The sequence below is a fragment of the Rhamphochromis longiceps genome, linkage group LG4 (assembly GCF_057381845.1).
Source record: "Rhamphochromis longiceps isolate RC_006_pf linkage group LG4, R_longiceps_female_GT1.1, whole genome shotgun sequence".
NCBI lineage: Eukaryota > Metazoa > Chordata > Actinopteri > Cichliformes > Cichlidae > Rhamphochromis > Rhamphochromis longiceps.
In genome coordinates this window covers 28,530,245-28,543,854 of record NC_140560.1, presented here as the reverse complement: position 1 = coordinate 28,543,854, position 13,610 = coordinate 28,530,245, and the positions used below count along the sequence as shown (strand labels likewise).

The following is a 13,610-nucleotide window of genomic DNA, read 5'->3' as shown; positions in this document are numbered from 1 at the left end:
AAATTTAGTTTCTACGTAACTCATTATTTTTTTAACATATATTTTATGGTTCTTTTAATTATAAAACATCTTTTGTGACCATTACTTTTATGCAGCCTTGTTTTTCCACTCTCTCTTTTGTTTTGCATATTTTTTTACAAAGTGCAGTGGAAAAAATAGGGTTCAATTGGCTCTGAGCAGGCTAGACATAAAGGTGAAAGATAAATTGCATACCCTGCAGCATCGGTTAGGTGCAGACAGAAATAGAACACAGCTCCTGTTGAGGAAGAGAATAATTATGTTAAAGGTGAAAGAGGGTGATTATGCAGCTGATTAAACTAAAAGAAGCCTTCAGACCAAGTGTATTTCTAGAAACAAGTAGTTTTATGAATATTGTCTTGTACCTAAAATCAAATGTATTATGACAAACCTTCCCAGAGTTGAGCCTGCAAATTACTAACTCTCAGGGGTTGCAGCGAGTTGCAGAGTCTTAACATGTGCTTCCTGTCTCCACTCTGCAGTGAAACATCATGACTACGCTGCTGGACCTAAAAAGTAGTGTGCTGAGGCAGGTGCAGAGGAGCCAGTCGCTAAGGAGCCGAAGGGAACCTCCTCCTCCGACTGCCAGCAGCCCCCTCACACACTGTCCTGACCCCTTACCTCGCAGGTGAGTCAGCCGGATGCACATACATGTACAAATAGTACCACAAACAAATAAACAAACATTCAATCATATATGTTCACCTGTGGCGGACCGCCAAAATCTCCACCCCCACACTTCCCTTCAACTTGTGTGTGAGTGGAGCCACCTGGTGGTCCGCCACACACCGAGAATAAGATTTCCATACCCGCATTCCACGCCACCTCTGGGGAAAAGGACTTTTGTTAGGCAGAAAGATCGACCTGGAAAGGATGTGCAGCAAATTAGGGATATTAAAATGTACCAACGAGTGAAGAGAGTGTCAAGGTGGAGTACATTGAGAAGCTCGTGAATGATGAAAATGAAAAGATGGATGGATGGATGGATGGATGGATGGATGGATGGATGGATGGAGGAAGGTTAGTGAATCACGTGGTTAAAAAGATGGTTGGCCCAGGTAACACATCTGTGCAGGGATGGAGATGTCTAGGAGAGAGGGCAGTGAGCTTTTTATTCAGACTGTTTAACACAAAGTTGGAGAGTCAGAGGATGTTTGAGGAGTGGAGAAGAAGTGTACTGCTGTTGATTTTCAAGAACAAGGATGTGTAAAGGAATAAAATGGTTAAGTTGGTTAAATTTTGAGAATATGGGAAAGAGTTGTTAAAGATATGTTAGAAGAGTTCAGTGAGCAACAGTATGGCTTTATTCTGAGAAGGAGCACTACAAATGAAATATGTGCTTTGAGGGTGTTGATGGAAAAGTATAGAGGTCAGAAAGAGTTGCGCTGTTTCTTTGTGGATCTAGAGAAAACATATGATAGGATAACATGAGAACATCTGTGGTGTTCTATGAGGAAGTCAGGAGTGTAGAGAAGTATTCTGTGCAGGAGATGTTTGAGGACAGCAAGACAGTGGAGAGGTGTGTGATAGGAGTGACAGATGGGTTCATCAGGCATCGCCTCGGAGCCCCTTTTTGTTTGCAATGGTAATGGATAGGCTGACAGTTGAGCTAAGTCTCTGTGGACTGTATATTCATAGACATTGTTGTGGTCTGTCTGAGGTGGAGGTATCCTCTAGAGAGAAGACAAATGAAAGTCAGGAGATGCAAGACAGAATACCTATGTAAATGAGAGGGAGACAGGTGTTACAAGAAGCTGCAAGGAGCAGAGGTAGTGAAGGTGGATGTGTTTAAATGCTTGGTGTCGACCATATAAAGCAACTGACATTGCACTAGAGAGGAGAAGGAGAATAGAGTGAAAATTTACAAGATAGTAATTAGAGACCTGCTGTGATGAATGATCCTGGAAGAGTTGAAGATGTTAAGGTTTTCAGTGAGAGCAACCAGAACAGTCAGGATTAGAAATTGGTATATCAGAACAGGTTGAGTGTTTTGGAGGCAAGGTTAGAGAGGCAAGGTTGAGATGGTTTGGAAACACTGAATATTGAATTGCCAGAGAGGAGGAAATGATGAAGACCACAGAGAAGATTCTAGGATTTGATGAAGAAAGGCATGCAGAGTTATCAATAACGTCTATCTAATTTTGGGTCATGTTATAGCAGCCTTCAAATCTAATTATGTGTAAAAACAAAATGTTGCTAGGCAACCAGGCGTGCAGCAGTAGTAGTTTTACATTAATTCCTTTGGGGTCAAAATGACGTACCCGGCAGTTTTGGGTAAAAGTGTTCATAATTTTTTTTTATTTTGATCCCACAACCGCTAACAAGATGAAAACGTGCTTATCAGGATAGAAATGTTATGTCATAGGACAGATCACTCCAAACAACTTTGCATTGATTTGTACGAACTTTTCATTCCAAGGGGGAAGTGGGCCTTGACCATCCTTATCACAGCCCCCTCCCCTCACTAGCAGCTGAACACTTCAGCAATCGTTGAGATTCATACCACTGAACTACACTTTATGAGGAATTTAAAAGTGAGTAAAGGTCCCATTTAAAAAAGAAATGTAGCATTGTAGTATTAAAAAGTTACTGAACTACCTGATCTTTTCTTTTAAAATGTGTGATATACTCCAGCCTCCGCGCAACCCAGAACTGGTTGCATGGTTATTTTACAGCTTCTGTTTTGTTTCTCACTATGGCAGAGAGCTTGACAAATAGTTTTCTCATTTACGTAACTGAAAAAAGTGCATCTTGATTTTATTTTGTCTTTTTTTCCCCCTGTGGTATTGAAAATGGTGTCAAGGATTTTCCTGGGTATCCGTGTCAAGTTTAAACCCTAGTCCCAAAAGGTTCATTCTGTTGATCCGGACGTAATGTTTACAGTAGCAGAAACATTTAAATCCTAGTATTGTGAAACCCTAGTCTCCTGTGGATACTCAAGAGTTACTCAGCGCACAAACATGACAGGTTTTGCAAAAGCCCTAAACACCATTACCATGAGGCAAAAATAAATCTCTGCCAGATGTAGAATCAGATATATAATGCTCATGATAATCTCCCTAATGATAAGCGGAAGTCTCAAAGCTCATTTAAGGAAAAAAAATAAATGTTTTTTCCACATTTTGGCACCTGCAGTGAAAGCACAAAAGACATAGTTCAGTTGCTTTAAACTAGACCTCTCCAAAATCACAAAACACATTTAATAGATGTTGAGTTTTCCCTCATTTAACAGTTTCCTATTACAAATTGAAACACCTGTAAACAACAACTTTTAAGTAAAACCTTTACTGCACTGAAGATCCATCCACAAAGACTGTAGAGTCAGGATTTGACAAAACTCCATCACGCTTTATATCCTACTGTTAAATAATTTGCTGTTTGTGACTAACTGCAGATACTTTAGTCTTCCTCAGCTTCATCGCAGTTCTTTCTAAGTAACTACAAAACTAGCAAGAAAACTGAGACCTTATATATTTCTCTTTTGAAGGCACTGTATTCTTGAGTGTATGAAAAACATTGCCTGGTTACTGTGGCTCTGTTACTGTCATGGATATGTCTGTATAGAGTTATGAGGATCATTAACGTAAAAGTGACACATTCACATGACAAAAGCGCCGTGATGGTGACAGTCTGATGAAGCCAGTAATGTTATAGATCCTATTTCTGAAATGAGATTATGGTAGATAGAAACCTTGTGACAGGCCAGTGAATATGCTAACCTCAGAGCTTTTTTATGCAGATAGCCAACAATAGAAAACTAAATGGATAAAACCTATCTGAATCTCTGAAAGGGCACATTAATCTAAATCCAGTATTTTAGTCACCCTTTAAGCCAGTATAGACAGTGGTTGCCCTGTATTGTTCATCTTCATGCCATACACACATACATATTTATCTATACTCTGCAGTATATCCACTAGATACCTTGTGATGTTTTCTATTTTTTTCTCTCTCTTATAATGCCATTTTTAATTAATTTCTTAAATGTGTTACCATTAGCTTATGCTAGTTATGTTAGTGGAGTTTAGTTTTTTCTTCGCAACAAGTGGAATAGGAAAAAAAAAGAGTCATCTGATTTATTTCAGTCGTGTTTTGAAGCTTTATATAAAGCCAAAAGTAATCGTATGAACCTGAGGTTTCTATAGCAACCTAAACACAGGCTGCTGCCGTGATGTGAACTTATACTTGTAATAACAACCATTTCTATTTTTAACATTGAAGATAACCTTAATCGCTGCGTTGAACACTAATCGAATTTGAATTTGAAAGTGTGATGCTGAACATACAGATTATTTTTGACGCATTTTTCACATACATTTTAATTCATTGTATTTTTTAAGATAACTTAAAGAGGTTTATTGATTTAGAATTTTAATATTTTTAAGCAAAATTAATATCACATAATAGAAGCTGATTTGTGCTCTTTATTAAAGACCTGATTTATTGTCTTCATTAAGCAGTGATTCGACCTGACAGTATCGCACCTTTCTCTCATTTACCATGCCAGCTTCTTGGTGCTGCAGCTTCCCCACTGAGTCTCAGCTGTGTGCATACCCTGAGCCCTCATCATTAGAGTCAGGCTGTTGATCTTTGTTATCCATTCAGACGCCTGCTGACCTGGATGCACTTTCACTTTAATTGAGAATTTGCAAATGAGGCCGGGTGGATTTAGGCTGCTCCATCCACGGTTGTTGACCCAGTAGTACAGTCGGCTGTCAGAGCCGAGCCCTTTCCGAGCAGAGACCTGCACATCGGAGGTGAACTTTTTAATTCAGTAGAGCAAATTATGTTTTACCTCTATGTGAGCTGGTTTTTTTAACAATGTGGAAAAGCACAATACACTGTCAGCAATCAGCTCGACTGGCGGTACAGCATATAAACCCACCAGGGTTTATATTTAAATTTATATTTTGCTTTTTTGTTGTTGTTGTTGTTGCTTGATTACTTTGCTGTCCACTTCCACATCCGTCAAGAGAAGTAGTCTTCATATTTCACACTTGACTTCACTGTGTTTTGAATCCCCAGCTTGCTTAATGGCTCTCACTTCTCAGTGTCACGGTATCGAGGCTCTCGTTTTTTAATAATGCAGAATAACACAGTCAATTGAGAGTGACATTAAACAGAAACCCCTAATGCAATAAAAGTCAACACCTGCTATTGCAAAGTCAGCCAAGACTAGTATATTTTTAATTTTTGCTTTACAAGTCCTTGAAACGAGCAGGACCTACCATGTTTTACTTTATTTTCCTGACTTCCTGGCTGTCTTCCCAAAACCTAGAAAATCTTAGTAAAACTTTATTTCTTTGTGTAGTAATTAAATTTTAAAAGAGCTCAGTAAAGTAGCTGAGAATCTCAGCCTTTAGCATGTCAGTCAAATAATAATACTGCACTTATTTGAGACTGCTTCCAGCATCACATGAGTAGTTGTTTTTGCATTCAAACAAGAATTTAGATCGTATTGTGGGAATAACCAACCAGGGATGGAAAGTAACAGAGTAGTTCTGTGCATGCACTATTAAAAGAGGCAGTTGTGCTTTCCACTCTGATTTGGATAAATATTGTAAAGTTGACTGTTTTACAAGCTCTGCAAAATGTAATATGGTCTCCTAAATAGGTTATTTAAACATAGGATATATATAAACATCCTAAAGTGTATTTGTTCCAAACAGCTCCACCTGTCAAGTATCAGAGGAGGATGAGCCAAAATGCAGACTCCTAGGCAGACTGAATAAAAAAAAGGAAAGCCCTTTATTTCAGCTGATACAAATCCAAAGAAAGAAAAACAGAATCCAAAACAGGCAGAAAACACATGGGGAGGAAAGCAGATGCTGTGAGGACAAAGGGTACACATACACACTGATGGTGAATTAGGAATTTAAACACAGTTGGGAAAAAATGAGACACAGGTGCACACAAAACAGGGAAACACACACAAGAATAAGCTTGGCACAGGGGAAAGACACAGGAGGATAGACAAAAAGGAAACACAGAGGATAGGATTGTAGGATTTTGTACTACACTGTACAAAAAAAAATCCTAAAAAAACCAGTAATATTCCAGCAGCTGGGGCGCCAAAATAATACCAGAAAATAACTTTCTCATGAAAATACGGTTATTTTCAGTAATGACAATACAGTTTGTTGCCCTAATTTTACATGGGATTTTGCCTTTTTCAAGTGCTTTAAACATTAAATTAGGAACATTTTAATGTGATTAAACAATGAAATTACCTATAAACAAGGTCAATGAATGCGGCAATATGAATAATAATACTTAATTGTACAGAAATATACAGTTAACAGTTGGTTTAAATAATAAAGGATTGCATTCATATAGCGCTTTTTGAGAACCTCAAAGCGCTTTACAATTCCACTTTATAATTCCCCTCTGGCCATCACCAGTAGGTGAAGTGTCTTGCCCAAGGACACAACGACCGAGCGTGTCCGACAACCGTCTGATTACAAGGCGAACTGCCAACTCTTGAGCCACGATCGGCCTAAATAGCAATAATACCGGTAATAATTATTATTTGATGTAAAAACAGTTTATAAGAATCACTTTATATATTTTTCCATAGCATTACATTTGAATTTAACAGTTCAATCTTTCAAATAACGGACAAATATTTGTGAAATTATGATACATTTTTGAATGTATTTTAACAATATAAATATGCATATGTACAGACAGATACATTTAAAAAACAAGAAAATTCTGTTTTATTACATTTACAGTGATTTTATGTTAATTTACATTTGAAATGTAAAATCACAGTCTATTTATGTGAATTTAATGATATTCTAGAAGAACAGTACAAAACTGTAAAATACACAGTAAAATACTTTTATATTACAATTTTTTTTTACAGTGTATAAACAGTACTAAAATATAGCAAAAGCTGAATCTTCAAAATACTGGGGATAATTGAGAACAAAAAGCTACCAAACAAAACCCACAGACCATGACACCACACTGATCAGGATAAAATTTATATACGGTTCCCGTAGGGAATCCTTATATTACACAAGTTCCAAATAATGACCATATGTGGAAGTAGTCACAGTGAGACAAAATTTTAGGTTTCAGAAGTTAGGCTTTAAGCGTTTCTTTTAACTCTTTACACTATTGAGAGGCAATATTCAAAGTATGTTTTGCTGATCCTATTTTTGTCCTTCAGTCAAACAAATTTTTTAACTTTAAATCCTTCTCATCACATACAAGGTCTTCAATAATCAGCCTCATCTTATCTTAAAGACCTCATAGTACCATATCACCTCAATAAAACCCTATCCTCTCGGATTGCTGGCTTACATGTGGTTCCTGCGGTTTTTAAAGTAGAATCACTACTTTTTTATTTTTGCATTTTTCTAATGCCTTTCCTTTAACTGATATAAATATCAGAATGTATCTTATATCACAGTACATATTATAATTGTAATGAATGAACATGACATAGAGTGAAACATTGTTGCACAAGGATGTTTCATGAATTAAAATGAATTAAAATGTCAAATTTAATTAGCCGGTTTCTGGCATTTAGAGCATTCTGGATCAGATATTGGAACACTTTGAAAATTACTCAGTTTGTAGTTAAGCTTTAGTTTAGTTTAAAGTTCAGTTTTGGATTTGGTTTTTAGTTGTGGGAGTTGTGGAAATTATGAAAATCTAAAATACTACCAGACAGGCAACCTCTAATGCACATTTAGTTGTGTCAGTAAGCACAATGTTACAACGCTTGGTCAGCACTTGTAAGGATTGCATTGTAGTACGCTGGGACTCCATTTAACTTCATTTTTCAGTGGGCAGGATAGTTCCACAGAATTAAATAGCTAGACTTTGGCCAACTGTGAGTTTTATGAGATCATGGGTTTGTTGCAGATGTGAAAAGATTTCCTGGTTAATGTTGTATACCCTCACTGGCCACTTTATTTGGTAAAACTTGCTAATACTGGGCTGGTCTCCCTTTTACCCTCAAAACATCCTTAATTTTTGAAGATAAAAGGGGTGATCTGCTCTGATACTCATCAGACCGCATCATGTTTTTCCAAAGTTCTTTTGTCCACTTTTGAATGTCAGCCTCACCTTCTTGTTCCTAGCTGATAGGAGTGACACAGTGTGGTCTTCTGCCACTATAGCCCATCTGCTTCCAGATTCAACATTATGTTTGAGTTAATATTGGCTATCCAAAGCAGACTGGCCATTCTTCTCTGAACTCTGGCATCAACAAGGCATTTTCTCTTTCACTGCAGACCAGTAGATATTTTCCCTTTTGGAGACCATTCTCTGTAAATCCTAGAGATGGTGGTGTGGGAAAAAAACACTGACAAGCCTGTCTTCAACAACAATCTTGTCACATTCAAAGTCATTTATTAAATGACCTGTTATCCCAATGCTAATTGTGTGGATGCCTTAATAGGCATCCACACTATTGAGTTCCTGTTTCTCTTTATTCTTTATTATTCCGGGTGTTTCCGTACACTTTTCGCCGTGGATCTACTTCCACAATTTTTGTGCTATTTTCACCGTTCAAACTCTAAACTGTTCTGCTCTTTCTGCTAATGCCGGCTATGACTTTTGGTGTTTATTACTATTATACTTTTTAAAATATTACACTTTTTTCCTTTAATTTGTCCCATTGAAATGAATGGGAAACTTCCACAATTCTGCTAAAACTTTCTTGTCTTTGAAACTTAACTACTTCCTCATACTTTCACCTAGAAACTCCATTCAAACTTTAAAACGTTCTCAAATGGTTTGGCTATTCCTGTGTGATTCAGCTTTTTCAGATCTTCTACCGTTTTCATCTTATCTCTCTTTAAGTCTTCAGTTGCAAAATTGTGATTTTTCAGAAAATACATGCGTTGCTATGGTTGCTATGCAATTAACTCAGAGGGGACAGTGAAACTTTGAATTTTCTCTTCATGTCCAAACAACTTCTTGCTACTCGCTCAATTTCCACTCAAGCCCCACAAATTATACATCAAGACGTAGGTATTTTTGCTGGCTTTCAGAAAATGTCACTATCATTGTTGTGGGACTTATAGATACTTTGCAAATCTCCTCAGAGTAACACAAAGTCAGAAAACTCTCCATATAAACTCAATGGAGAGTTTGTTCAAAATCACCGCTGGATTTCTCTGATGAGAGGCATTTTCAAATTGTCATATCTCCTTAACGAAGCAAAGTTAAGACATGATGCTTGTCCCCGTATATCTTCAGACACTCCTGACGCTCACAATTCAAGAATTTCTTTCTCACCTATTACCGTTCTGAAATGAGTTGGACTTGTTTGAGGGTAGGAAATTTGTCCCTCTCTCAGATTTCATCAGATTTCAATCTCTGGAAATGAACCACTTTTTTCTCTCGTCATATATTTTTGATGGATTTCCACAGAGCCCTGAAAATTTCCATGACTGTTCACCAAAGCCTGCTGTTTCTTACGGTGAAAGAATGATTTTGATGCTCCATATAGATTTAGAGTTACCAAAGGTTGTTTGAGAGCAAGTCAAGGCAGTTTTTGCTTCGCCTCTACTCAGTTACAGTGTATTACAAGTCATATATCTTTAATAATTTATATTTTATCTCTGAATTATGAAGACCTGAAGATTCCCCCATCTCTTCTGAATAAAACGATGCCTGAATGACCGTTCTAGCCTCTACGGTTAGGAAATTATGGCCATTTGTTCGAGGGGAATCCTGAATGTCAGAAATACACTGAAGAAAACTCACACCTCTCTCTGTCTCTGTGTGTGTAAGGGCTGACTACAGCAGGTGCAGCTAATTTAACTGACCTACATATACCAAGCCCAGACTCTCAACAGCTCCTGTTCCCTTTACTCTCTGTGTATGTGTGTCTGTGTATCAATATTTCTCCTATGTTTAGGTATTACTCCTCAATCATAGTATTTCTGCTAAAACAAAGTACTTCTGCTACATCTTAGTACTTCTGCTAAATCATAGTATTTTTGAAAAATCATAGTATTTTTGCAAAATCATGGTATTTGTGCAAAATCATGGTTTTGGGGCCAAATCATAATATTTCTGTTATGTTATAGTATATGTGCTGAATATATTATATGTGCCAAATCATAGTATTTATCCAAAATTATAGTATTTATGCCAAATTACAGTATTTCTGCTTAAAAGCAGAAATAGTACCTTTTAGCAGGAATTTCTACCAAAAGATAGTACTTCTGCTAAATCAGAGTATTTCTGCCAAATCAGAGTATTCCTGCCAAATCATAGTATTTGTACTGAAACATAGTACTTCTGCCAAATCATAGTATTTGTACTGAATGATAGTACTTGTGCCAAATCATAGTATTTGTGCCAAAGCATCGTATTTGTATGGAGTCATAGTATTTCTTCTAAATCATAGTATTTCAATCAAATCTCAGTAGTTGTTGTTAAAACGCAGTATTATTGCCAAATCATAGTATTTGTATCCAATCATAGTATTTCTGCTAAATCATAGCATTTGTGCCAAATCATGGTATTTGTGCAAAAACATAGTATGTCTGCAAAACCACAGTATATCTCTTATGTTATAGTATTACTACTAAGGCATAGTATTTATGCCAAATCATAATATTTAAGCCAAATTACAGTATTTCTGCTAAAACGCAGAAATACTACCTTTTAGCAGGAATTTCTACCAAAAGATAGTACTTCTGCTAAATCAGAGTATTTCTGCCAAATCACAGTATTCCTGCCAAATCATAGTATTTGTACTGAAACATAGTACTTCTGCCCCATCATAGTATTTGTACTAAATCATAGTACTTGTGCCAAATCATAGTATTTGTGCCAAAGCATCGTATTTGTATGGAGTCATAGTATTTCTTCTAAATCATAGTATTTCAATCAAATCTCAGTAGTTGTTGTTGAAACGCAGTATTATTGCCAAATCATTGTATTTGTACCCAATCATAGTATTTCTGCTAAATCATAGCATTTGTTCCAAATCATGGTATTTGTGCAAAAACATAGTATGTCTGTAAAACCATAGTATATCTCTTATGTTATAGTATTACTACTAAGGCATAGTATTTCTGCCAAATCATAGTATTTTGTACTAAATCATAGTACTTGTGCCAAATCATAGTATTTGTTGCACATCATAGTATTGGAACCAAAACATAGTATTTGTCCCAAAGCATCGTATTTGTATGGAGTAATAGTATTTCTTCTAAATCATAGTATTTCAATCAAATCTCAGTAGTTGTGTTAAAATGCAGTATTATTGCCAAATCATAGTATTTGTACCCAATCATAGTATTTTTGCCAAATCGTGGTATTTGTGCCCAATTAATAATTCTGTTATGTTATAGTATTACTACTAAGTCATAGAATATCTGTTATGTTATAGTGTATCTGCGGAATATAGTATTTGTGCCAAATCGTAGTATTTATACCAAATCACAGTATTTGTGCTAAAACATAGTATTTCTGCCATATTGTGGCATTTGTGCAAGAACATTGAACTGTTATGTTATAGTATTACTACTAAGTCATAGTATTTCTGCGTTGTTATAGTATTTGTGCTAAAACGTAGTATCTCTGCCAAGTCATAGAATTACTGCAATTTCATAGTTTTTTTAGGAAATCTGTTATGTTATAGTATTACTACTAAGTCATAGTATTTCTGCCAAATCATAGTATTTGTGCCAAAGCATCGTATTTGGATGGAGTTATAGTATTTCAATCAAATCTCAGTAGTTGTTGTTAAAATGCAGTATTATTGCCAAATCATAGTATTTGTACCCAATCTTAGTATTTCTGCTAAATCATAGCATTTGTTCCAAATCATGGTATTTGTGCAAAAACATAGTATGTCTGTAAAACCATAGTATATCTCTTATGTTATAGTATTACTACTAAGGCATAGTATTTCTGCCAAATCATAGTATTTGTACTAAATCATAGTACTTGTGCCAAATCATAGTATTTGTTGCACATCATAGTATTGGAACCAAAACATAGTATTTGTCCCAAAGCATCATATTTGTATGGAGTAATAGTATTTCTTCAAAATCATAGTATTTCAATCAAATCTCAGTAGTTGTGTTAAAATGCAGTATTATTGCCAAATCATAGTAGTTGTACCCAATCATAGTATTTGTGCCCAATTAATAATTCTGTTATGTTATAGTATTACTACTAAGTCGTAGAATATCTGTTATGTTATAGTGTATCTGCGGAATATAGTATGTGTGCCAAATCGTAGTATTTATACCAAATCACAGTATTTATGCTAAAACATAGTATTTCTGCCATATTGTGGTATTTGTGCAAGAACATTGAACTGTTATGTTATAGTATTACTACTAAGTCATAGTATTTCTGCCAAATCATAGTATTTGTGTGAATTTGTATACTGTAATATCACTGTAGTATGTAGTGGCTAAGTAGGGGGTGTTTACAGTGTAAATAGGTCATCTCTTGTGTTGGAGTGCCCTCTTGTGGCGCCTTTTGGGTAGTGCCTTAGTAAACGTGAACCCTGTAAGAAGTGGTATCAGACTGATTTGTAGTGGAGGAATTTGTTGCCAGTTTTCTTAATCATAGAAACCACACCATATCACCTCTCCACATCCTCCTACTGTATGCCATGCCTCCCTGTACCATCCATCTGACCGCCAATAAACTCCACCTGTGGTAATCTAATCCCTGGATGTCAGCCTCTCCTTCTGACCGAGGATAGTTACTATTGCAGCACCACCCAGCATTAAACTGACGTACACCATTCTGTACAATAGTATTTGTGCTAAAAAGTAGTATTTCTGCCAAATCATAGTATTACTGCTATTTCATACTATTTAAGCGAAATTACAGTGTTTCTGCAAAAACATGTTTGAGGGGTGGAAATCTGTCCTCCTCTCATTTTTCAAACTCCGAAAATTAAGCCATTTCTTCTCTCGTCATGTCTCCGCGACGGAGATACAAAGAGCTATGTAAATCGCAGTCAAAGTACACCAAAGTCCGCTGATTCACCCAGTGCAAGAATTATGCTTCTATCCCACCTAGTTTTTGAGTACAAATTTATACACTATCACAGACCGGTAATTCATATTGATAATTTATTACAATTCTGCAAAGTTTAATGATTTTAGCAGCTTTTCTAATATGGACCTCAGATTCTTGTTAACAGTCTATGGCAGAAATACATACAAGTACACAGCCTGATGAAGCAGACAGAAGCAGTACCTCTGATTGGTTCAGCATTTTCACCTCTTATCAGCACAAATCTCAGCCTCTTCTGCTGTTTTCATTAAAATTGTAAGCTTTTCCACCTTTTTTCAGTTACGTGAGAACCAGTTTGGCTCAATGAGTAGCTGAAAAATATCAGCCTCTTCTGCTGTTTTAGCAGGATTTCAGAGTTCAGCTTTTTCACTTGTTTTAAGCACAAATTTCAGTTTCTTTACCTCATTTCACAACAAAGTTCTTCCTCTTCACCTCTTTTCTGCTAATTTGAGCTTCTGCTCCACAGTGCACATTGTCCCTCTCATCATATCTTTGCTTGTGACCAGAACTCATTTGGCTCAGAGGGTAGGGCATCTGCCGTGAGACCCGGTGGCAGAGGTTTGAATCCTACC

The 13,610-nt window shown here is 36.4% G+C and overlaps 1 protein-coding gene across 1 annotated transcript in view; it reads left to right on the top strand.

The window, feature by feature from the left end:
- Positions 1-509: 509 nt before the first annotated feature.
- The window catches only part of baiap3 (BAI1 associated protein 3), a 54,544-nt gene continuing 41,443 nt past the window's right edge, over positions 510-13,610 (top strand). The window contains exon 1 of the mRNA XM_085404354.1: positions 510-646. Within this exon, the coding sequence (XP_085260480.1) occupies positions 510-646 (137 nt within the window). The remainder of the gene's footprint in view (positions 647-13,610) is intronic.